This window comes from Rhinatrema bivittatum, chromosome 12, assembly GCF_901001135.1.
Source record: "Rhinatrema bivittatum chromosome 12, aRhiBiv1.1, whole genome shotgun sequence".
In the NCBI taxonomy this organism is placed as follows: Eukaryota; Metazoa; Chordata; class Amphibia; order Gymnophiona; family Rhinatrematidae; genus Rhinatrema; species Rhinatrema bivittatum.
In genome coordinates, this window is record NC_042626.1 from 69,212,889 (window position 1) to 69,237,238 (window position 24,350).

General features: G+C 44.5%; 1 protein-coding gene across 2 annotated transcripts in view; it reads left to right on the forward strand.

Moving 5' to 3' along the window:
* The window catches only part of ACE (angiotensin I converting enzyme), a 79,373-nt gene that overhangs the window by 6,679 nt on the left and 48,344 nt on the right, over positions 1–24,350 (forward strand). For both annotated transcript variants that reach the window (XM_029573561.1, XM_029573562.1), the window contains exon 2: positions 16,637–16,804. In XM_029573561.1, coding sequence (XP_029429421.1) covers positions 16,637–16,804 — 168 coding nt within the window. The remainder of the gene's footprint in view (positions 1–16,636; positions 16,805–24,350) is intronic.

Sequence of the window (24,350 nt, forward strand, 5' to 3'; positions counted from 1 at the left end):
ATTCAAAATTCAAAAAGAGGTGAAAGGGACCTTGTTCAAAAATATCCTTTTAGATGGTCAAAGGGAGCAACTAGAAATCTAGGAGTTCCTATCTCTGGAAATCTGAAGAGTTTGTATTCTTTGAATTTTGCTTCTCTTTTGAGACAACTCAAACAAGATCTGGCAGTTTGGTCGCCTTACATCATCTCATGGATTGGGAAGGTAGCTTATGTTAAAATGAATGTACTGCCTAGGGTATTATTTTTTATTAGATAATTACCTATAAAAATACCAAATTCATGTTTCTCTGCTTTAAATACAATGGTATCAAGGTTTATATGGAATGGTAAAAAGCCTACGGTCTCTAGGAGAGCATTATCTATTCTGAAAGATAATAGAAGTCTCAGTCTCCTTGACTTTCAGCTATATTATTAGGCAATATGTTTAAAAAGTTTAATCTGATGGTCTACCAATCTGACTGACAAACAGTGAGTGACACTGGAGGTAGCTTGGGCTAAGAAACAGGTCAATTATTATCTCCCTGGATATCCTCTAAAGGTCAGGGGTTATTATAGGTGGCAATCATCTATTAAGAATTCTTGCAGTTAGCAGCTTACCACTTTTGAACAATTGGTGCTTTCACCCTATTAGGGTAGAGGCCTTCTTTCTAAGCTATATAGCCTGCTGCTATCCAAAACAGCTGATGCGTTAAAGAAAATTAAAGCAAGTTGGGAAACTAACTTTGCCCACACTATTTCAGAGGAATGTGGAGTATTTTTTGTCAGCTAGCAAAGGGCAGTTCCTTTTGTGTTACTAACCAGGTATCTGGATGCAAACTTCTATATCAATGATCTTATACTCCGTCCAAATTAAAACTGATGGGTATTTAGGAAGATGATGCCGGTTGATGAAATTGTATGGGGGTGGGGGGTGGAAGGAACCTTTTTCCACATTTGATAGGTCTGTCCCATAATACAGATATTTTGGTAAGACGTTTTGTCATGGATCTATCTGTTTACAGGGATTAAACTATCCTTGGACCCTTTTTAGTTATTCTCTTGGTCTCTCAACATGGAGAATTTCATCTTGTTAGAAAGGGGGGTACAAGCCTAACTAGTCACATGGTAGATGTAATGTGTCATATCATTGGAGATCTGTGCCATCTTCTCCTGTGGAGGAATGGTTGCATCTTCTCTAGAGTTATACACAATGGAGCGTAATGTTTGGCTGGCCATGAGAAGACCCTGTGACCGGTCGCATTCACCCTGCATGCTGCCAAATGCTGGCACGGCTGGCTCTGCTGGCATTGCCTCTAGGCACACACATGTGCTGCACACTAACCTATTAAGACCCCGTGACAGGAAAAGCTAGTAGAGGCGATTCTTGATGACATCACATGGCAAGGTACTTAATCCCCCATCCCACTCTTCTCCATGTCTCAGCAATAGGTCCTCCTGCCTAGCCAGCAGTGCGTGTTCTGATACTTCATGCCTTGTTCTTCTGCTATGTCTCCTTGCCATGCCCTTGCCTTGCCTTGTTGCCTCTGAGCCTCCTTGCTTTGCTCCTGCCCTCTCCCACCTCTCTGTTGCCTTGCCCTGTCTATCTTGTCTTGATCCTCCGTGTCCGTCCTGCCTTGTTCTGTCTGTTTGGACCCAGTTCTTGGAACTGACCTCGGCTATGGATCTGGACCCCCCTCTTTCCTGCTATCTGGTACTGACCTCTGCTATGGACACTGGCTACTCCTGGTACTTCTGCCTGCTCTGACATTGATCCTTGCTGCCCACCACAACCTTGGTGTGGACTTGGTCCCTGCCTCTTGCTGCCAGCCCTGACCACTGTCTGTACCTGGTCTCTGTTAGACCGCCCCTTAAGGGACACTCACCTAAGACCTGCTGACTCCCAGAACCCAAGGGACTAGTATAGGTGAAGCCCAGCTCCAGTCCCAGTAAGGGTATGTCTGCCAGTTGTCTGCATGGGCCTAGTAGGGTTTGCCTACTAGGCTGCATCAACCATGTCACAGCCTAAGGGCTCACCTCCATGACATGGAGTACATTACCTTTCATCTATGGGACTTTTATTCCAATGTTCCTAAGATTTGGGAGCCTTTCCTACAAAAAAATGAGTCCTTTGTTTTACACAATGACCTGATTACCGTATTTTTCGGACTATAAGGCACACCGGATTATAAGGCGCAGCGCATTAAATGAAACAAAGCTCAGACCGCCCTATAAAACTACGGTACTTTTTTATTATCCCCCCAATGCCCCCGGGCGCAGTGACAGGCAGATCGGCAAGGCCAAGAAAAAGATCGCGTTTAAACACGCTGATGCTCCTCCTCCTTCCTGCCTGTGCGTCCCCGGAAGTAAACGTTGCCGGAGCCGCGTGGGCAGGAAGGAGGGGAAGCATCAGCGCGTGCAGAAGTGGAACAGCACTTGCGTTTATGGACCGCCGCGAATCTCAAGTCGCAGCGGCCCGAGAAGAAGAAGAGGCTCGGTAGCAGGGCCACTGCAGAGCCCATCCTGCGGCGACCCGCAAAGAGGAGGCCTAGAGGTGAGTGAGAGCCTGTGCTTGAGCAACACAGCATGTGGGAGTGAGAGACTGAGTGTATGAATGATTGTATGAGACACAGCATGTGACAGTGAGAGCCTGTGTGTGTGTGTGTGTGTGAGAGAGAGAAATGCATGTGAGAATGAGAACCTGTGTGTTTGAGGGAAGAAGATGGAGAGAAAAGAAACAGAAAAAAAGACAATATAAAAGGAGTGGCAGCAGAAGAATTCATATATAAGGCGCACCGGATTATAAGGCGCACTTCCGATTTCTGAGAAAATCGTAGGTTTTTATGTGCGCCTTATAGTCCAAAAAATACGGTAGTTCAACTAACATCATAAATGTTTTAAATACTCTATATTGGCATTTAGTGCACCCCCTGCATTAATGGCAATGCTTACTGTTGCAGTTTGATTTGCCTTATTTCTTCTCTGAAAAGTGCTTTGTAATCTTAAAATTAATCCATAACCTGGTATATCTGGAAGATATACCCGAAGATATACCCGCTCCCTGGTCCCCCCCCTTTACTCACTCGATATCATCCTCTACCAAGATAACTCACCCGAACTCATCCCTACCCTTCCTACTTATTTATTCGAGCTAACTCCCATTCATTTTACCCATTAGCTAATTTAAATATTTTATTCCCTGATTTTGCTATCACTATATCTAGATCCCCCTCTTACGCCCTTTTTGGATGGTTCTCAGATTCATAGCGATAGTCTACTAGACGCTCTATTCTAATATGCCGTTCTAATGTAATGTTCCAATGTAATGTTCTAATGTATTGCCTGTTCATTATTGTTTTGCTGTTTTATATATTCTATTTTTATCACACGCCCATGTTGTAATGTAATGTTCCAATGTATTGCCTGTTTATTATTGTTTTGCTGTTTTATTTATTTTATTTTTACCACACACCCTTGTTGTAATGTAACGCCTCAACAGCGATTGCTCTGTTATAATGGAAACCGATTTGATTTGATATCTTTATCAAGAATGTCGGTATACAAGAATTTTAAATAAATAAATACATAAATAAGAGACTGGTTTATCCAATGTTACTTATACTGGCACTTATATGTTGTTTTATTACATTGAATATTTTTGCATTGTTAATTTGTGAGTCTTGTAAGCTGGTAATTTGAAAAATTTTAATTAAAAAAAAGATGATTGAAGAGGCTCCCGGGCAACTCTCTACATGCTCAGTAGAGCTCAAAGCTCTACTAGTTAGGAGAGATAAGTCCATTCGGTACTGCCAGATGATGTCAGCCCACATGTAATGGCTAATTCAGCCCTGCTTATCAATGGAAAATCCTTGCCACATGGTGAGGAAACGACCATTTACATAGCAATATCAACAGTGCTGAGCACAGGGATTTTACCATGAGCTTGGAAAAGACTCTAAAGGGGTAGTGGCCCTTACTACAAAGCTACTACTATTCCATGCATTAAGAAAGGTGGAAGGAAGGCAAAACGATTACCAGCATGGTTAAAAGGGGAGGTGAAAGAGGCTATTTTAGCCAAAAGATCTTCATTCAAAAATTGGAAGAAGGATCCATTAGAAGAAAATAGGATAAAGCATAAGCATTGGCAAGTTAAATGTAAGACACTGATAAGACAGGCTAAGAGAGAATTTGAAAAAAAGTTGGCCGTAGAGGCAAAAACTCACAGTAAAAGCTTTTAAAAATATATCCAAAGCAGAAAGCCTGTGATGGAGTCAGTTGGACCATTAGATGATTGAGGGGTTAAAGGGGCACTTAGAGAAGATAAGGCCATCATAGAAGATTAAACGATTTCTTTGCTTCGGTGTTTACTGAAGAGGATGTTGGGGAGGTGCCCGTACTGGAGAAGGTTTTCATGGGTATAAGTCATATGAACTGAACCAAATCACAGTGAACCTAGAAGATGTGGTAGGACTGATTGACAGACTGAAGAGTAGTAAATCACTTGGAGTGGATGGTATATACCCCAGGGTTCTGAAAGAACTAAAAAGTGCAATTTCAGACCTAATAGTAAAAATTTGTAAACTATCATTAAAATCATCCGATGTACCTGAAGATTGGAAGATGGCCAATGTAACCCCTATATTTAAAAAGGGATCCAGAGGTGATCCGAGAAACTATAGACCAGTGAGCCTGACTTCAGTGCTGGGAAAAATAATGGAAACTGTTATAAAGAATAAAATCACAAAACATTTAGATAGACATGGTTTGATGGGACACAGCCAGCATGGATTTACCCAAGGGAAGTCTTGCCTCACAAATCTCCAACATGTTTCTGAAGGGGTGAATAAACATGTGGACAAAGGTGAACCAGTAGATGTGGTGTATTTGAATTTTCAGAAGATGTTCGACAGAGTCCCTCATGAGAGACTTCTAAGAAAACTAAAAAGTCATGGGATAGAAGGTGATGTCCTTTTGTGGATTGCAAGTTGGTTAAAAGACAGGAAACAGAGAGTAGGATTAAATGGTCAATTTTCACATTGTAAAAAGGTAAACAGTGGAATGCTTCAGGGATCTGTACTTGGACCGGTGCTTTTTAATATATTTATAAATGATCTGGAAAGGGGTACAATGAGTGAGGTGATCAAAATTTCGGATGACACAAAATTCTGCAGAGTAGTTAAATCTCAAGCGGATTGTGATGAATTGCAGGAGGACCTTGCGAGACCTGAAGATTAGACTTCCAAATGGCAGATGAAATTTAACAAGGACAAGTGCACAGTGATGCATATAGGGAAAAATAACCCTTGCTGTAGTTACACTGTCGGGCCGATACAGTACAGTGCGCTCCGACAGAGCGCACTGTTAACCCTCTATTGGACCCGTGTTTTCGACGCGCTAGCGTTACTCCTTATTCAGTAAGGGGCCAAAAACGGCATCCAACCCCCTGAAGCTAATAGTGCCCGCAACATGCAAATGCATGTTGATGGCCCTATTAGGTATTCCCATGCGATTCAGAAAACAAAATGTGCAGCCAAGCCGCACATTTTGCTTTCAGAAATTAGTGCCTACCCAAAGGTAGGCGCTAATTTATTTGGGCACCGGGAAAGTGCACAGAAAAGCAGTAAAAACTGCTTTTCTGTGCACCCTCCAACTTAATATCATGGCGATATTAAGTCGGAGGTCCCGAAAGTTTCCAAAAGTAAAAAAAAAAAATAATAATTTGAATTCGGCCCGCGGCTCTCGGGTCGAAAACCGGACGCTCAATTTTGCCGGCGTCCGGTTTCCGAGCCCGTGGCTGTCAGCGGGCTCAAGAACCGATGCCAGCAAAATTGAGCAGCGGCTGTCAAACCCACTGACAGCCGCTGCTCCGGTCCAAAAGGAGGCGCTAGGGAAGCGCTAGTGTCCCTAGCGTCTCCTTTTGCCTGTTTTTACCGCCAGGCGTAATTTGAATAGTGAATCGCTCTCCTGCGGACTTTACTGTATCGGCCCGAATGTTAGGTTCTATCTTAGCAGTTACCACCCAGGAAAGAGATCTAGGTGTCATAGTGGATAACACATTGAAATTGTCGGCCCAGTGTGCTGTGACGATAAAAAAAGCAAACAGAATGTTAGGAATTATTAGGAAGGGAATGGAAAATAAAATGGAGGATGTCATAATGCCTCTGTATCGCTCCATGGTGAGACCGCACCTTGAACACTGTGTGCAGTTCTGGTCACCGCATCTTAAAAAGGATATAGCTGCACTGGAGAAAGTGCAGAGAAGGGTGACCAAAATGATAAGGGGCATGGAACCAGCTCCCCTATGAGGAAAGACTAAAGGGCTGTTCAGCTTGGAGAAGAGACGACAGAGGGAATATGATAGAGGTCTACAAAATCATGAAAGAATTTGAACAAGTTAATGTAAATCAGTTATTTACTCTCTCAGATGTTAGAAGGACCAGGGGGCACTCCATGAAGTTAGCAAGGAGCTCATTTAAAACAAATCGGAGAAAAATCTTTTTCACTCAGAGCATAGTTAAGCTCTGGAATTCATTGCCAGAGGATGTGGTTACAGCAGTTAGTGTAGTTGGGTTTAAAAAAGGTTTGAATAAGTTCCTAGAGGATAAATCCATAAACTGATTGATGGTAATTAATAAGCAATAGTAGCTTGTGATCTATCTTAATGTTTGGATACTTGCCAGGTTCTTGTGGCCTGGTTTTGGCCACTGTTGGAAACAGGATGCTGGGCTTGATGGACCCTTGGTCTGACCCAGCATGGCAATTTCTTATGTTCTTATGGCAGGAACACTAAACTTCTATAAAGCCACTCATTTTTTCTGGAAACTATCTTATAGGAAACCGGTACAAAACACTTGTTAAGAAACAGGGAACATTTTTACATATTGGTATGCCTGGGGATTTTGTACTGTTTTGTTTTTTTTATGTGGCAAATGGGAACTTGCCAGTTTTTTCCAAGAGCACCTGATTCTACTCCATCTGATTTCTTATGTTTTCTTGGGGATTTTTGGATTTGTTGTTCCTTTTGTGTATTATTTCTAGTATGTGCCATTACAATATACAGCTGAGGTGCACCTGGCTCATCCACTACTTAATGAGTGTCATCAGTGACCCTATTCAATCCACTCTTACCATCCACTGAATGCTTGAATCCTGCCATTTTTTGGGGGGTGTCTACTTCTAACAGCCACCCCTCGCAGTATAGAAGGATTCCCTTACATTTCTATTGAGCTTCCATCCCTCCACATTATGACTTGCTTCTTTTCTATAGAAAATACCACCTTCTGGTAATTCATGGAACCTTTCCGGATGTTTCAGTGTTTCTACCATTCCCTCACTCTCCATCCTTTCCAGCAAGTACATTGTGAGTTCCTTAACCATCTCTGTGTAGACTTTGTTTTGCAGGCCTTGAATCATTTTAGTAGTCCTTCTCTGAACCACCATGTTCATCCTCTCAATGTCCTTACAAAAGGTACGGCCTTCCAGAACTGAACACAGTATCAAGGTGGTGCCTCACTAGTGACCTACACCAGGGCAATATTATATCTTTTTTCCTCTCCTTATACAATATTTTATTTAAAAGATGTGTGGCAGAAAAACTTCTCTTCAAAATCACTGTAATTTTATAGAAGGTGTTTGTCAAAAGAAACATTCGTCCTATTTAGAAAGTCACTCTGATTTCACAGAATGACACTTCTGCAAAGTCATTGCTTTATAGATTGAGAAGAGAAAAGCTGAAATATTTAGTTTTAAAAATGACATCGGGTTGTCTTGCATATGCTTCTGTCAGCTCTATATGGATGATGTTAGAAAGCTCTCAAAGTGCTGGAAACAACAAGACTGTCCTAGTTTGGAAATGGTGGGAAAGGGACTACTTATGATTTTTTTTAATATGAGTCAACTTAAAGCTATAAGACAGGACATTTTGAAAAAGTTTAATAATATTTGGCAACCTTACATATCATGGACTCAAGTGTATCAGCCTTGATCTCTTTATTTTTATGTTATTTTATCCATTTCTTCACTCAATTCTTGTCATTATTTATTCCTTTATTTATTTAAAACCTTTTCTATACCCTCGTTTAGTAGTACACCATCACAACGGTTTACAGATAGGCACATAAATAAGTCTGGTTAGGATTATAAATTAGCTAGTAGGTGCCAATAAAGTTTCGGTTACATGATTCAAATAATATACGCTATTTGGATTGTGGATTATTATTTAGATAGATTCCAACATAATCTACTACTATTGTTGATGTCATTGTTCTGTATATGAGATGGGGTCGGGAGGTTTGAGGAGTGATATGTTGTGTGCCCCGTCCGCGCTCGGCCCGCGCCCAGGCCTGCTCACCTCTCCAACTCCTCTGCAGGTCCCGGGTCGGCCTCTCCAGCAGCAGCCGCAAGCTCCTCCAGGCCTTGGCGTCCCGCGGCGGCGGTTGCCAGGCCTTCCTCAGCGCACCAGGCCTCACGGCAGGGCTCGGCGTCCTCCGTGGCATCGGCTCTGCCCCTAGGTGTGCGCGCCGACCGCTCGGTCCCTTGTAGGGCAAGGGGCGGGTCCAAGCCCCGCGGCGCGCCCTGATTGAACGCAGGACAAGAGGGATTGCCTGCCTGCATTTTCTTGCCTTGGCAAACGGGTCGACACCGTGTGTGTACTAGTTTGCCTCCGAGTCTCATCGCCTGTTCCAGACCTGTTCCAGCATCCTCCTATTCCTACGTTCCCCCAGGTAGTACCTCTTGGACTGACTCTCTGGTACTGACCTCTGCCTGTTTGTGACTATGCTGAGCACTGCCCGGATACTGACCTCTGCCTGTCTACTCGACCACGTCTGACCTTTGGAACTTGACCTCTGCTATTACTGACCGTTCCTCCTTGATTCTGGCCCTGCTCCTAGCCTTGTCATCTCAGACACTGTTCTGGCCTTCTCTGGTCCTCCAGAACTCCAGCTGCGACGTTGACCGAGCACCCTCGATCCTGGTGGGCACACCATTGAACTTCCTTTCTGGGAGACCCACCTAAGTCCAAGCGGCCCGGGTCCCCAAGGGCTCCACCCGGGGGGAGCTTCCAGTGGTGAAGCTGCAGCTAGCCTCTGTCTCCTCCTGTGCTCCGCCTCCTGGTGGCAGGTGCTTCCTGGGTCCGACCAGGGAGCCTATCAACACTGCTCCAGAACAAGGGTCCACCTCCAGGCGCAACATGGTAGGGTGTGTTGGGGAACCTGGAAATGCTGACCTTGGTTCTTTGAACTTCTGCTTATGAATGTTTTTGTAGAAGTTTGGGCAATAAACTTTAAATTACAAAAAAATAATAATAAAAGAAAGCCCTCAAAGAAGGTTGCATATCAAATTATTTTATTGTGTTCTTTCCTTGTAAATGCCACACCAGGTATAATTAATTAAAAACAACACACAAAATCCTTTTGTGCCATAGATGATGGCTGACATTTTATTCAGTTATCCTACAAAAGGTGTTATTACAGCTTTCTGATTATTGCTTTCAGAGCAGAGCTGAGCTTATCTGAGTCCCAGGACAGTCTCTGAACAGCCCAGGCTAAAGACCTGTGATTTAAATGGTTTCAGAATGAAGGTAAAGCTTCCAGAGCTGGCTATGACTTTTAGCAAAGAAGTTGATGTAACTTTTCTTTTGCCTACAAACTCTTGGGTTAGAGTCATTTATTTATTTAGCCCAGGAGTTCCTCCTACTCAATTGCAACCAGGGCTGGGGTTACTCTTTTTGGAACCTGTGTCATGGGCTCTAAATCCAGCCACTAGGTGTCGCCCTTAATGATGGTCCACAACTCCCTGCCTCCCCACCCAGGCCCCTACTCCAGGAGCTAGGGTCATTGCTTCTGCAGCATTCTGAGCCCTGGACGACCTGAGGAGTGGAAGATCTGAGCTGTAAACCAAGCCCAGGTTCCTCCTCATGGCAGGGCCTAGTGCCAACCCTGGGTTAGATTTATTTCACCTGTGTCCGATGCTGCTAACTGAGACATTTCTAACCATTTCATGCCAACAACTACAAGCTCTTAAACCAGTAGTACTAACTTAATTCTTCAAAATATCTGCTTATAGACCTTCAAATTCTGTGGCATCCTCTCGTAAGCTTCCTAGATCTCTTTCCATTTTGTGCAAAGATAGTCGGTATTTTTGTGGGAGGGAGGAGAGGACCAGAATAAAAGCAGGTAAATTGTAAAAGGAACGCATGTGTGCCCATATGAGTGAGTGAGAGAGCGCACCTCTGTATATAGAGTCACTCTGACACTTTATATATATATATATATATATATATATATATATATATATATATATATATACACACACACATACACACACACCACTCTAGAGGGACACTTTGAATTGGGATGGGTTTTCGGGATGGGGGACTGTTGTTACAGACACATTCAGAGATATTCATAGTAAAATTGACATCAGTAAAGAATTATAGCCCTAGGAACAGATCTGACCCAGGAATCTAACCTATGTCTTTCGGCAGGGGCAGATTGCCCTATCGGGGGATCAGGCATCCCCCGGTGGGCCGGTCACTCTAGTCACGTGGTCTGCCGAGTGCGGCTGTGACAGAGCTGCGCTCGGCAGACCACGTGGTATCTCCTGGGCAGCGAATCCCCGGGCCGGTCGTCATCGAGAATCCGCCCCTGTCTTTCGGCATGGCAGTAATTCCACTAAACTACTGGGCCTCAGTTTATTTTCTGCAGTACTTCCTACATGTATCATTGGGATGTTTGCATAAGGGCCTGATGAGAGTCACCATAGATGAGTTCCTAGATTCATTATGATGCAAGAAATTAGAGCTCTGATAATAAGATCATTAAACCTTGCTTGATCGTAGTGCGAGGTCAGTGATGGGAGGAAGAACTGAGACTCCATTGCATGGTGAGATGTCAGGAATGTGAGCAGTGATGACAAAAGTAATTTACTGCAATATAACGCCATCACTTCAAAGTAAAAATATTGAAGTTTGCTGAACGTACATGAAACTGTTGTTCAATCTGGGTAGCATGAGGTACAGAATGTTTATAAAGAAATCCACACATTTCCAAATCAGGAACCACAGCTCAAGATCTGTCAGAATTATAAGGTAAAGGTTAATAGGAAGGGCCTCCAACGTTTGGAGTTATAAAGAGTAGCTCAAGCCTGCATTCTCTCTTTATAAGGACTGACCGAGGCGATAAAGTCATCTCCAACCTGGGCCTATGAAATTAACAAACCCCAAAGCGCAGCTGATGCTGGAAAGAAGATCATATTTCATTGTAGAGCTGCCAGATCTTCCTGCTACTAAAAGTAAATTGGATTTTTCTGTATAGCCCCCAAAGCAATTGTTCTCTTCATGGCACCCAGTAGGGCACTTAAGAGCAGAAAATAACAAAATTCACACCGGAGGTGTATGCGAGAGGCTGGCTTGAGTGGTCAGCAGCTGCATTTACAAAATAAATACAAAAAACAATCCATCAAAGCATTAAAAGAAGGCCTCCAGTTGGTAGGAAAGAAAACAGGAAGTAAGTGTTTGATGTATGAAGTGGCTGGACAGTACCTTATTATTTTTATAAAATTTCTGGAGCCCTCCAGACTGTGGATGAGGCAGCGTATGCAGTATGGTGTAGTTAGCCTTGTCACAGATGAAGTCTATCAAACAACAGATGAGAGCTGGGAACTGGCTGTGTTGAGGGCTTTGGCTCACTGGGTTTGCAAGCTTGTGGACCTGCCCAACCCAGACAACGTATGCTGGTCAAAAGTGGCATGGAAAGGTCAAAAGGTCACCTTTTGAAAGAAAATAGAGTTTTTGCTTCTGGCTTCCACGCCAGCTGGGAGGGAATTCACCAAGCCCCACACCAGAGCAGCAACGGAGGATGTGAAAACTATGCTTGTGCATGAATCTTCTACCCTCTCAGAACAAGGTCATTTCAATAGGGCGGTGTGACAAGTCCATGCTCCACCTTCCTCCTCCCACCCCTAAATGTGGACCTAATCGATACATTTTCTCGAAAATCAATGCATCTCCAGTTGGACAGACAGACAGACAACTGGATTGAACCAGCCCATAAGCACTTTTTTTTTTTTTTAACAGGAATTGAAAAGTACTAAAAATAACTTTACACTGAGAAGTTGTTTAGCTGGGAATGTATCACACCACATTTCACAATTGCATACTGAGTGGCAATTCAGTTTAACAGGAGTTTTCCATGTTATTCTTTCCTTTATTTTGTGATATTGTGTAATTTCACATCACCTGTCCTGGAGGGCCACCAGCCAGTCGGGTTTTTGGGATATCCTCAATGAATATGCATGAGAGAAATTCTCTCATGCATATTCATTGAGGATATCCCAAAAACCCGACTGGCTGGTGGCCCTCCAGGACAGGTTTGGGGACCACTGAGCTAGAGTTTTGAACATGAGGTGGATTTTACAGTGTTTCCTGAATAAAAGTCCAGATGCCTAGGAGTGTAATATTTATAGAATGTTGACATGTTGGACCTTGCTAATTTACATTTCAGTGTTAAAACTGCTGGGTACGTTTAAACCGAAATCTCGAAACTTTGGAGCTAGTGATATTTTTTTCTTGGACCAACATAAAAATAACCAATAGAACGTGGTAGAACACCATGTCTGCAAGTCAACTCAGGCCCCACCTTCAAGTTCTTTATTCTTCAGGACCTAGAGGCCTACTCTGCCCTTCCAAAATCGTGACCCAGTTTTCTATGTGCGCTTTCACTTTTGTGAACAAATAAAATAATGTATGATAAGTTCCCAAAGTCATCCCTCTCTTTCGCTCAATGGCGCAGAGAAAAGCTCATTTGTTTACTTGGTTGAGTTTATGCTCAATCTCTGCTTGAGCATAATAAAGGTATAAACTCTAATCCTGCCAGGGAACGATGGGCTGTTTTTCCCTGACTCATGTGTCTATGTTTGTCATTTAGACTAGAACAAGGGAGAAAGGTCTTAAATTAAATATTTTATCCAGCTTGTTTACACAGCTCTCCCTCCACTCCCATGTCCACACCACAGGTCCTGGCTGCCTCTGCTTTCCTGCAATCTGGACTCCCCTGGAATAAACAAAGCTTCCTGCACAGGATTTGCTTTGATTATATTTGTGTGGTGGAAGAAGGAAGTCAACAGTACTTAGCTGGCTTATAGACCTCCTGCAAAGTGGGATCATTGCATGGGCTAGAGAGACTTTGAAGGACAGGGACTTTGCAGGTGGCCCCAAGCTCATGTGCCCTTCTGCGAGGAGAGGTTTTCCTCTTTCTTTCTTTGCTATGGCTTTTCTTGTTCTTTGCTGATCTCTTTGTATGTTTTTTAAGTTGTATTTTTAACATTTAATTAGGCCACTGTGAACTGTTCTGGAATATGCAGGTTATAAGAATTTCATAAATTAATTAATTAACTTATTTATTAATAGTGGCTAGTAAATGCAATTTGGAGAAATCATGAATAAATAGTCCAGACCCAGAAGGCTGGTGAACAGGCTGCTATGGATGCAGTAGCCTCACGTGACTATTTAACATTGGAATGGAGAATAAAACAGAGAATATCATAACGCCTCTGTGTCATTCAATGGTGCGACCTCATCTTGAGTATTGTGTGCAGTTCTGGTCACCACTTCTCCAGAAAGATATAGCAGAATTAGAAAAGGGAAGGGTGATGAAGATGATAAAGGGGATGGAACAATTCCTCTATGAAGAAAGGCTAAAGAGGTTAGGACTCTTCAGCTTGGAGAAGCTAAGGGGAGTTATAATAGAGGTCTATAAAATAATGAGTGGAATGGAACGAGTAAACATTAATCAGTTGTTTACTCTTTCAAAAAGTACAAAGACCAGGGGACATTTAAAACTAATAAAGTAAAATATATATATATTTTTTTTTTTATAATTATCTTTTTATTGACTTCCAAACAACAAAGTATGAAGGCACTCCAACAAACAGAAAGTAAAAGAAGTCAGTTCAGTTTATACAAGGTAGAACCCTTTGCTCTCAATGTCAATAGAGAAAGGAAACTAACAGTATCAAACATAAATGATTTGTCAACAGTGCAGCTTATAGCTAAACAGTGTAGGGTGCTGGGTGGGGAAGGATAAGATCATATTACCCCTTGTCTGGTGCCTGAGTGCATAGTTATAGATTAGCTTGTTTAAGTAAGTAAGGATTCCAGATATGGTAGAACTTCTACAAGTTGTGTCGTTTAGTGGCTGTCAGTTTATTCATTGTACTCACTCTAACCAACATTAGTAAAACTTTGTTCATTACAGGTGCCTGCTTTTTTCTCCAAAGAGTTGCAATTTCGATTCTAGCTGTACCAAACAGTTTTGATTAGTATCCAGCATAGGGTGTTAGGATCCATGAGTTAGTGGACCCTTGGCCCGAGGTGAGAGTTGATACCACCCATGGGGAGGAGCCCTACTGGGCCTCACCATCAGGAGGCGAGGTCTGTAGCGGCAGATGACACAGCCCAGGGAGTACAGAGAGAGAGAGAGAGAGAGAGACACTGGGGTGTGGATGCAAATGCCAGAGTAGAGACTCCCTGTGGTGGAGTGCTGAGGGAACAACCCCAAGGGGCAGCGCCACGTGGTGAGTCAGCACGGGAGAAATGACGTAGGCTTACCCGAGGAGTGGGGAAGCCCAAGGGGTCTCTGGCAATGCACGTAGACGCTACACAGAGGAGCAGGGAAGTGTGAGCACAGTCTCTGAAGTGAAGCAGGGCACTGCCTCGAGAAGCGGGGAAGCGTGGCACAGTCACTGAACATCACCAGGCGTTGCCCCGAGGAGTGGGGGAGCGCGGCACAGAGGGGTACACCGCCCGCAGAGAGGGGTACACCAACGCTGAGTCTCCAAGAAGCACTCTCCGCCCGCAGAGAGGGGTACACCAACGCTGAGTCTCCAAGAAGCACTCTCCGCCCGCAGAGAGGGATACACCAACGCTGAGTCTCCAAGAAATGAACCCGAGGAGCGGGGAAGTTGGCAGGCAAGGCTTCCGAGGCACAGGGCCTTCCGAGGAGCAGATAGCCAGAGACAGGAGTGAGCCCCTGAGGAGCGAGTACCCAAAGAGTGTCTCATGCTAGGAAGTGCAGGATACGGGAACCACAGTCCGAGGAGAGAGCAGCAGGAATCAGCAATGAAGGAACTCGTTGCCAAGTCGATTAGAGCCAGGCCCCAGTGGTGCTTAAGAGTCCAGGGCTAGTGATGTCAGCAGGAGGAGACGCCCCTGAGGTTCCCACCCTAGCATCCTTAAAAGAGGGCCAAGTAGTGCACGCTCCTAGGAAGGCCCAGAGGAAACATGGCGGTCGGCTGCGTCCCCGCCGCCATGTGGAGTCCCGGAACAGGGCAACATGCGTCGGAAGCGGCTAGCCACAGCCACGCGTTCACCCAAGGAAGAGGGGGGGGGGGGGGGGGCAGCACATGATGTGAGTAACATAGGGAGGGAAATCTTGCATTCTGATTGGCCCAATGAAAGGGGCAGCAAGGACTAGTGGTCACCATGTGACACATCTTAATTCAAGTAGCACTAAATATAATTGTATTTTAAACCATTATATTATATTTTTGTACATTTTTGATTCTCCACCCAGCTGTGCTCAAGAACTGATCTGCTTGGATGGCAGCATTAGTTTGTTTTTATATCATTTTATGAATGTAGTGCTGTTCCCCACTTTGAATGCTGGATTACTGCAGGTCATAAACACTTTTAAATAAATACATTTCTATTATGGGGAGACAGCATTCACAAACAGAGACGACTGTATTTTGGGGGGGGGGGGGGGAGGGGCAGTTAATGACCAATGGGCAGGATCAGAGGGCCTCAGCTGATGCCACTTACCCTGCTGCTCACTAAGGAGTGAATTTTAATAGCATTGCTCATGTTAAAAGGCCCATATACACGAATATATAGGCCACATGTGAGCAACGTGTATTTTAAAAGCCGCAAATTATGTGTTTATATGCATGTGCGTGAGCTAAAAATACAAAGAAGTGAAGTTGGGGCATGTCCGAGGCGCTCCAGGGCGGGTCCAAGAGTTAGGTGCATAAATCCGTATTTTAAATCCGGTGGCTGCAGTACGCGGCAGGCTATTGGGCCACACATGTTTACTTCCGTGCTTGATAAGATGTAAGTCTGCATAAATCTCTATTTAGGCCTAAATCGACAGGGTGAAGGGTCTGGGTCAACTAGGGGGAGTGTAGGCTGAAGAACCAGAGGGGTCTGGATGACCTCGAGACAGACTGGGCAAACTGGTGGACTAAGTGGTAAAACTGGGAATGTCCTTCACGCGAGCATGGTTTAAAATCTGCTTACCTGCGTGTGTTAGAGACGACAAAGTCCTAAGGAAGATGTGGGAAGTAAGTTTGCTCGAGTAATGGCTTAAAATTAGGAGCACACATACACACGCAACTGTGCGCAGGATTTAAAAATCCAGCAGATTGTTCGCTCGCATGTCCATGGGCACCCGCGCGCTTGTTCTAAAGTTACCATCTAACTGCTCTAGGCTGAAGGCACTAATAAGATGTGCGAAAAGTGAAAATGATTAAACTGATAACTGCACAGCTTGGATGCCTGCAGCATTGCTCGCTGGCTCTCTGGGGTGTTTTACTAATCACAATCTGCTTTGGGCAGTCCTGAGGTCAAACAGTCCTCCTTCAGTGACGACTCCTCCTTCTTTCAGATCAATGCATCTCTAGAGGAGCAGGAGTATGCAGAGGTGTGGGGCCAGAAAGCCAAGGAACTCTTTGACCCCATCTGGCAAAATTTCAGTGACCCTCAGCTGAAGAAAATCATCAGCTCCATCCGGACACTGGGTCCCTCCAACCTCCCCCTGACACAGAGACATGAGGTGAGTGTGAGATGGGTCCTCCGCGTGCGGGCCATGCGCTGAGGTCTGTGTAATCCTAGCACCTGAAGGATGCCAGAGCCAAGACTCTTACAACTGTGAGCGTATTTAATAATGGCAGATTCTGCATTAAAAAGTCTGGGGTATTTCTGTACAAGAACTAACAGGCGTTTTCCTTCCTCTGTCTCCATAGAGCAGAGCTTTCCAAACTTTTCATGTTGGTGACACACTTTTTAGACAAACATAATTTCAAGACACAGTAATTCAGTCTACTAGCAAACCAGAAGTTAAAGGTTAAACAAACGAAACATATTTTGACAATGTATGTATGTTTCCTTAAATATATACATAAATAAAATGTTTCACAACACAACCTATCTCATGAAAACCTTTCATTTATATTAAAAATATATAATTTTCCAAGATTAATGTTATTGTTATAATTTAGGAGTAACAATGTCTGTCCCCTACACACTCATCTCTCTCCCCCCCCCCCCCCCCAAGTACGTTTCTGTCCCCCACACACTCATATCTCCCCCCCCCCCCCAGCACATGTCTGGCTCCCACACTCATGTACCTCTTCTTTTTGATTGTTGCCAGTTCAGTGCTTCACTCCCTTCAGGGTTCAAGCCTGCCGTGGTGCATAACACCTTCCATGATCACCAGACACTGTTGCTTGCAATACTCATCAGCAGCAGCAGCCAATGACAGGGACAGCTGGTCTAAAGTCCTACCCACCAAGCCCAAAAAAACGTGATTGACAGCAAAAATCGCCCAATAATAAGCAACCCGTGAAATGAAAAAAAAAAAAGCGAATTGCTAGTAAAAAAAACCCAAACTTGCGTTGGATTTGACGGCGCGGCATCACGTGCCATCACCTGCGCGTGACCTGGAGAGGAGTGGCTATGTGGACCGGGTTTTAATGTGCTACGTTTGCGCAACACACCTGCACACTGCAGGCGACACACTAACGTGTCCCGACACACAGTTTGGAAAGCTCTGCCATAGAGTCTTGTTGCGTTCTTCTCTCTCTCGACCCATTTTCTGTCTGATACTTTCTTTCCCTTCTCTATCATTCAATCCTATCTACTCCTTTCTTTCTCCATGTCACTGTTCGTCTCTGGCTTTCCTTTGTCTCTCTGCTTTACTTTCTGTTTCTTTCTGCCCCGTATCTGTCTTAACCCCAGTACTCAAACATCTGCATTGGTTACCCGTAGCATCGAGAATTTATTTATTTATTTATTTTTAGGTTTTTATATACCGGAAGTTCCTGTATACAATACATATCACTCCGGTTCACAATTAACAGAGAAAACTATCGCCGGGAAGGCGGTTTACATGGAACATAAATGGAACATGGAACATATCGAATAAACTATAATAAAGTACAATCTAATTTAAAACAACTGAAATAAACTTAGGAAATAACTTGGTACATGTAACTGAAGCAAGATGAACATTACATTGCTGCAAGGCAAGGCTGGATGTTTGTTCTTATTGCTATTAGCTCTCTGGGAAAGCTTGATGGAATAGCCAAGTTTTGAGTTTCGCCTTGAAAGTAATGTGGCATGGTTCAAGACGGAGGTCTGGTGGTAGTGAGTTCCAGAGAGACGGGCCCGCTGTGGATAGAGCACGTTTTCTCAGGGTAGATTTTGCAGGTTGTGTGATCATTCTATTCTGGTATGCCGTTCTGGTTGGTTTGTTAGAAGAGTGTAGTTGAAGCTGGAAAGTTAGGTTGAGTGGGGAGATGTTGTGAAGGGCCTTGTGAATCATCATGCAGGTCTTGAACTGAATCCTATATTTGATGGGAAGCCAGTGGAGATGCTGGAAGATCGGGGTGATATGGTCCCTTTTTTTGGCATTGGTAAGTATTCTTGCAGTGGCATTCAGTACCATCTGGAGTGGTTTGGTAGTGTATGCTGGAAGGCCTTGCAGGAGTGAATTACAGTAATCTACTTTAGTGAGAATGATGGCCTGGAGTACTGTGCGGAAGTCCCTATAGAGTAGAAGGGGCTTTAGTTTCTTCAGCACTTGTAATTTAAAGAAGCATTCTTTTGTGGTGTTATTTATGAATTTGTTGAGGCTGAGTCTGTTGTCTAGTAGTACTCCCAGATCTCTGACTTGAGGTGCTGTGGAGTATCCTGAGGCGTCTGGAGGGTTGCTGGATGTTGGCGGGGCAGATTTATCTGGTGCTATTATGAGGATTTCCGTTTTTTTGGTGTTTAGAACGAGGTTGAGGCTGGTTAGAAGATCGTTGATGGATGAGAGGCATTTTTTCCAATGATCCATGGTTTTGTGTATGGTCTCTGTGATAGGTATGAGAATTTGTATGTCATCTGCGTATAGGAAATGGGTGAGTTTGAGGTTAGTAAGCAGATGACAGAGTGGGAGAAGGTAGATGTTGAAGAGGGTGGGGGAGAGTGATGATCCTTGTGGTACCCCCATCTTGGCTTGGATGGGGTGAGATTCCTTATTGTTTATCTTAACTTTGTATGATCTGTTCTCTAAGAAGGATTTAAACCAGTTAAAAGCTGCTCCAGTGATGCCGATATATGTCAGTTGTTGTAGTAGGTTAGGGTGGTTCACGGTGTCGAAAGCTGAGGAAAGATCCAGGAGCGCGAGGAGACAAGGTTGGCCTTTTTCGAGATTGAAGATGATGGTGTCCGCTAGTGTGGCTAATAAGGATTCGGTGCTTTTTTTCTTTCGGAATCCATATTGATTATTGGTGAGGATATTGTTCTCTTCAAGGAATTCAGCAAGTTGTCTGTTGACAACTTTCTCCATAATTTTAGCTAGCATGGGGAGGTTAGCTATAGGTCTGTAGTTGGCCGGATCTGTGGTGGGAAGGTTGGGTTTTTTGAGGAGAGGTTTGAGCAGTGCTGACTTGAGTTGGTCCGGAACTTGGCCTTGGGCGAGGGAGCAGTTAATGATATTGGCAACTGGCTTGGCAATGATGTCATAGATTGAACTCAGCAGGTTTGATGGTATATGGTCTAAGGGGTGAGAGGACGGTTTTATCTTCTTTAGGATATTCGCTATTTCTAAGGTGGACGTGGGTTCAAGAGATTCAAGGACAGCTGTGTGTGTGATGGGTTGAAAAGCGGTTGATGTAGTTGATTGCTGGTTGTGGTTGTTTGCGAGGCTTGTGAATGGCGTTAGTCCTTTGAGGGGGGCTACGAGTGCTGTGATTTTGTTGTCGAAAAAGTCGGCAAGTTCACTGGCTTTTTTTTGAGCTTGGTCGTCTGGGATGTTTGGTCCGGGGGGTTTAGTGAGGGCTGAAACATAAGAGAAGAGGGCTCTTGAATCAAATGAGAAATGGTGTATCTTTTTGGAGAAAAATTCTCTTTTTGTTTTGTTGATTTCGTTTCTGTAGGTATTGAGGCATGACTTGTAGTTGAGGAGGGTTGTCGTAGATGGGCTTTGACGCCATTGGCTTTCTTTGTTTCTAAGCTCGTGTTTACGGGACTTCAACTCTGTGGTAAACCAAGGTTTCCTGTTGTCTTTATCCAGGTTGATGGACTTTGTTGTCAAGGGACACACTTGATCTGCCACCTTGTAGGTGATGTTGAGCCAAGATGAGGTTGCTGAGTTAGCGTCAGTGAGGTCCAGATTTATTAGTTCTTTTGCTAGGTGTTTACTTAGTTGATCTCCTGAGCATTGTTTCCTGACTGATATGTTGATTGTTTGAGTTATTAGGGGAAGAGGCTTCTTGATCTCTAACATTGATGATATGACTCGGTGGTCGGTCCAAGGTACCGCAAGGCTGGTTGGGGTGGAGTGGGATGAAAGACCTTCGTTTATAAAGATCAGGTCTAAGGTGTGACCAGCTTTGTGGGTAGGTTCTGTCACAATTTGTCTGAAACCCATATGGTAGAGGGAGGAGAGAGGGGTTTTGCAGTTGGAGGACTGAGGTTGGACATCCACGTGGAGGTTGAAGTCTCCCATCAAGATGGCCGGTTTTCCTGAGTTTAAGTGTTTTGCTGTAAGTTCTATGATTGGGGAAGGGTCTGATTCCAAAAGACCAGGAGGAGCATAGATTAGGGCGATGGTCAGATGTTTAGAGTTGAATAAAGCGAATTCCATATTGGCTATGGTATTGGATGTCTGCAATGTCAGACCTAGTGATTTTTTTGTTGCTAAGAGGAGGCCTCCTCCTCTTTTTTTGCATCTGGGTATGGACAGTATGTCATAGGTCTGGGTGGGAAGCTGGTTGATTAGAGTTGTGTCAGTTGGTTTTAACCAAGTTTCTGTGATGGCACAGATATCTGGTTTAGAGGCGGATAGGAAGTCATTGAGTATGTGTGTTTTCTTTGAATTACCTTCAAAGCTCTCACTCTAATTCACAAATTCCTTCACAACCAGAACATGCACTGGTTTAAAGAGCATTTCACCTTTCACAACAATAATAGACCCACTAGAAAACAATACCTGGCCACACTACATACCCCCTCACCCAAGCTTACTAAGCTTCGTGCCACAAATGAAAGGGCCCTCTCCCTAGCAGGTCCTTTCCTCTGGAACAAACTACCAACCTCTCTCCGCCAGGAAACCTGCCCAAAAATATTCAGGCAAAACCTCAAGACTTGGTTCTTCAAGCACTCCTACACCTAACCGCCCGCACTCTATCACCACTTTGTATATTTCTCTCCACTACTACCCCTGTCTCTTACGATCTTATCCCTGTACATCACTTATATATAAGCATTATCTCTATATCCTACATGCAATCCTGTGTATATATGCCTCCTCAACGTTTAAGAATTTATTGCTCCACCAAGTTTATTTAAGTTTTCCCTGTAAAGTCTATTGATAATTTTGTTCCTCCTTAGTTATTTGTGACCTGTAAAGTTTGTTCCTCCTTTATTCATGCATTACCTGTAAAGCCTGTTGCTAATTTTGTTCTTTGTAAACCGATGAGATGTTCCCAACGTTCGTCGGTATATAAAAGCCATTAAATAAATAAATTCAATCCTATCTACTCCTTTCGTTCTCCATGTCACTGTTCGTCTCTGGCTTTCCTTTGTCTCTCTGCTTTACTTTCTGTTTCTTTCTGCCCCGTATCTGTCTTACTCCCTCTCTCCTAACACGTTGTGCCTTTGCAGTCTTGCACTTGGGTTCAGGTTTGCAGAGCTGATTGAAAAATGTTGGTTCTCTGAGAGGAAATTGAGGTTTTAATATAAGCCTCTGCTGAATCTCATTTACTTGCTAATCAGATTTCTGTGTATGACCTGCTTAATTTGCTGGCTTCGTTTGAATGGTTCTAAAGGAAATCTACAAAAAAAATGTTTCAGTTTTTCTTGCAAACAACAACAAGCAGATAGCCCTTCAATATAATCCAAAGAAAAGAAAAAGAGCACAAAAACCAAAATCTTATCGGGTAGATTTTCAAAAAGCGCGATTTGGCGTACTTTTGTTGGCGCATCAGGCGCAAACAAAAGTACGCTGGATTTTAGCGGATACGCGCGTAGCCGCACGTATCCGCTAAAATCCTGGATCGGCGTGCGCAAGGCTACCGATTCCGTATAGCCGGCGCGCGCCGAGCCGCGCAGCCTACCTCCGTTCCCTCCGAGGCCACTCCGAAATCGGAGCGGCCTCAGAGGGAACTTTCTTTTGCCCTCCCCTCACCTTCCCCTCCCTTCCCCTACCTAACCCACCCCCCCGGCCCTGTCTAAACCCTCCCCCTTACCTTTGTCGGGGGATTTACGCCTCCCAGAGGGAGACGTAAATCCCCGTGCGCCAGTGGGCCGCTAGCGCACCGGGATGCGACCTGGGAGTGGGTCCGGAGGGCGCGGCCACGCCCCCGGACCACCCCGGGCCGTAACCACGCCCCCGGACCCGCCCCCGAAATGCTACGTCCCGCCCCGAAAACGCTGCGCGGATCGGGCCCACCCCTGACACGCCCCCCTCGGAAAATCCCGGGACTTACGCGAGTCCCGGGGCTCTGCGCGCGCCGGTAGGCCTATGTAAAATAGGCCTACCGGCGCGCAGGGCCCTGCTCGCGTAAATCTGGGCGGATTTACGCGAGTAGGGCTCTTAAAATCCGCCCCTATATGTCTTCAAAAACCAATTATAGAGCATTAAAGTGGAGATGGCATCAGAAGTAACCAGTGTAGCTGGTCATACATCCACCGCCTCTCGCCTCGCAATGGGCCACAAGCAGTATCAGTAACGAACACCCGCAGTCTCATTCATTTGCCGGCTCAAAAATCATTTTTCTTACATTTCCAAATACCAATTAAAAAACACTCAAAAACCCCGCATGAGCTTTTTTGCCATCGCTTTTTGTTATGAATCTAGAGGTCAATTTTGAAGCGGATTGGTGACTTCGTATACAGACATTAAGATTGGATTCCATAACTGTTTGTGATGGAATAGTTATCCCTGAAGCAGGCGGTGGCGTCCGCCGAAACACAAGCTCATGTCGGGTGGTTTGAGTGATGATGGGCCAGTGACGAGGGACGCTCTGCTTTTATATGACCGATCTCGAAGGCTTCAGAAAAACACGTGACAATTGATTTATTGTGGTTTTTCTTATTAAAAATGTATTAGTGGTGGGAGCTATATTTCATGCGGGGTTTTGAGTGCTTTGTAATTGGTGTTTGGAAATGTAAGAAAAATGATTTTTGAGCCGGCAAACGAATGAGACTGCGGGTGTTCATTACTGATCCTGCTTGTGGCCCATTGCGAGGCGAGAGGCGGTGGATGTATGACCAGCTACACCGGTTACTTCTGATGCCATCTTCACTTTAATGCTCTATAATTGGTTTTTGAAGACATATAAGATTTTGGTTTTGGTGCTCTCTTTCTTTTCTTTGGATTATATTGAAGGGCTATCTGCTTGTTGTTGTTTGCAAGAAAAATTGAAACATTTTTATGGTAGATTTCAAACGAAGCCAGCCATACACAGAAATCTGATTAGCAAGTAAATGAGATTCAGCAGAGGCTTATATTAAAACCTCAATAATCTCCTCTCAGGGATGAAGGACTTGTTCAGAGAACCAACATTTTTTCAATCAGCTCTGCAAACCTGAACCCAAGAGCAAGACTGCAAAGGCACAATGCGGCCTTCCCCAGTTTTCTCCCAGTCCACTCCAATTAAGGAGCAGACTGGGAGGGAACTTCCATACCCCCTACCCTAGCCTCCCTTCCCCTCTCCTCCCCACCCCCTAAACCTAATCTGCCATATCTTTTTTTGTTTGTTCCTTAAGTGGCTGCTCCTCCGGAGCATAAGCAACTTGTGCGTGCCAGCCGACTGCCGGCGCACGCTCCCTCGGCACAGCAGCAAATGACTTCCATCCCCAGCCCTCCCCGCCTCCCAGACTGCCCCTCTCTGCCCCCCCAGACCGCCCCCTTTTCAGGACCCGGCACTTATTTGCATATTGGGGTTTACGCGCATGTCTGGGCCCATTTGAAAATGGGACCAGCGCACATAAGGCCCTGCCACTTGCATCAACCCCGGGATTGACGAGTGCCGGGGTTTTAAAATCCAGCCACAATGGCAGAGTTGTTTCTGCGCATACCTCTGAGATAACCCTTCCTTTAAAGCAAC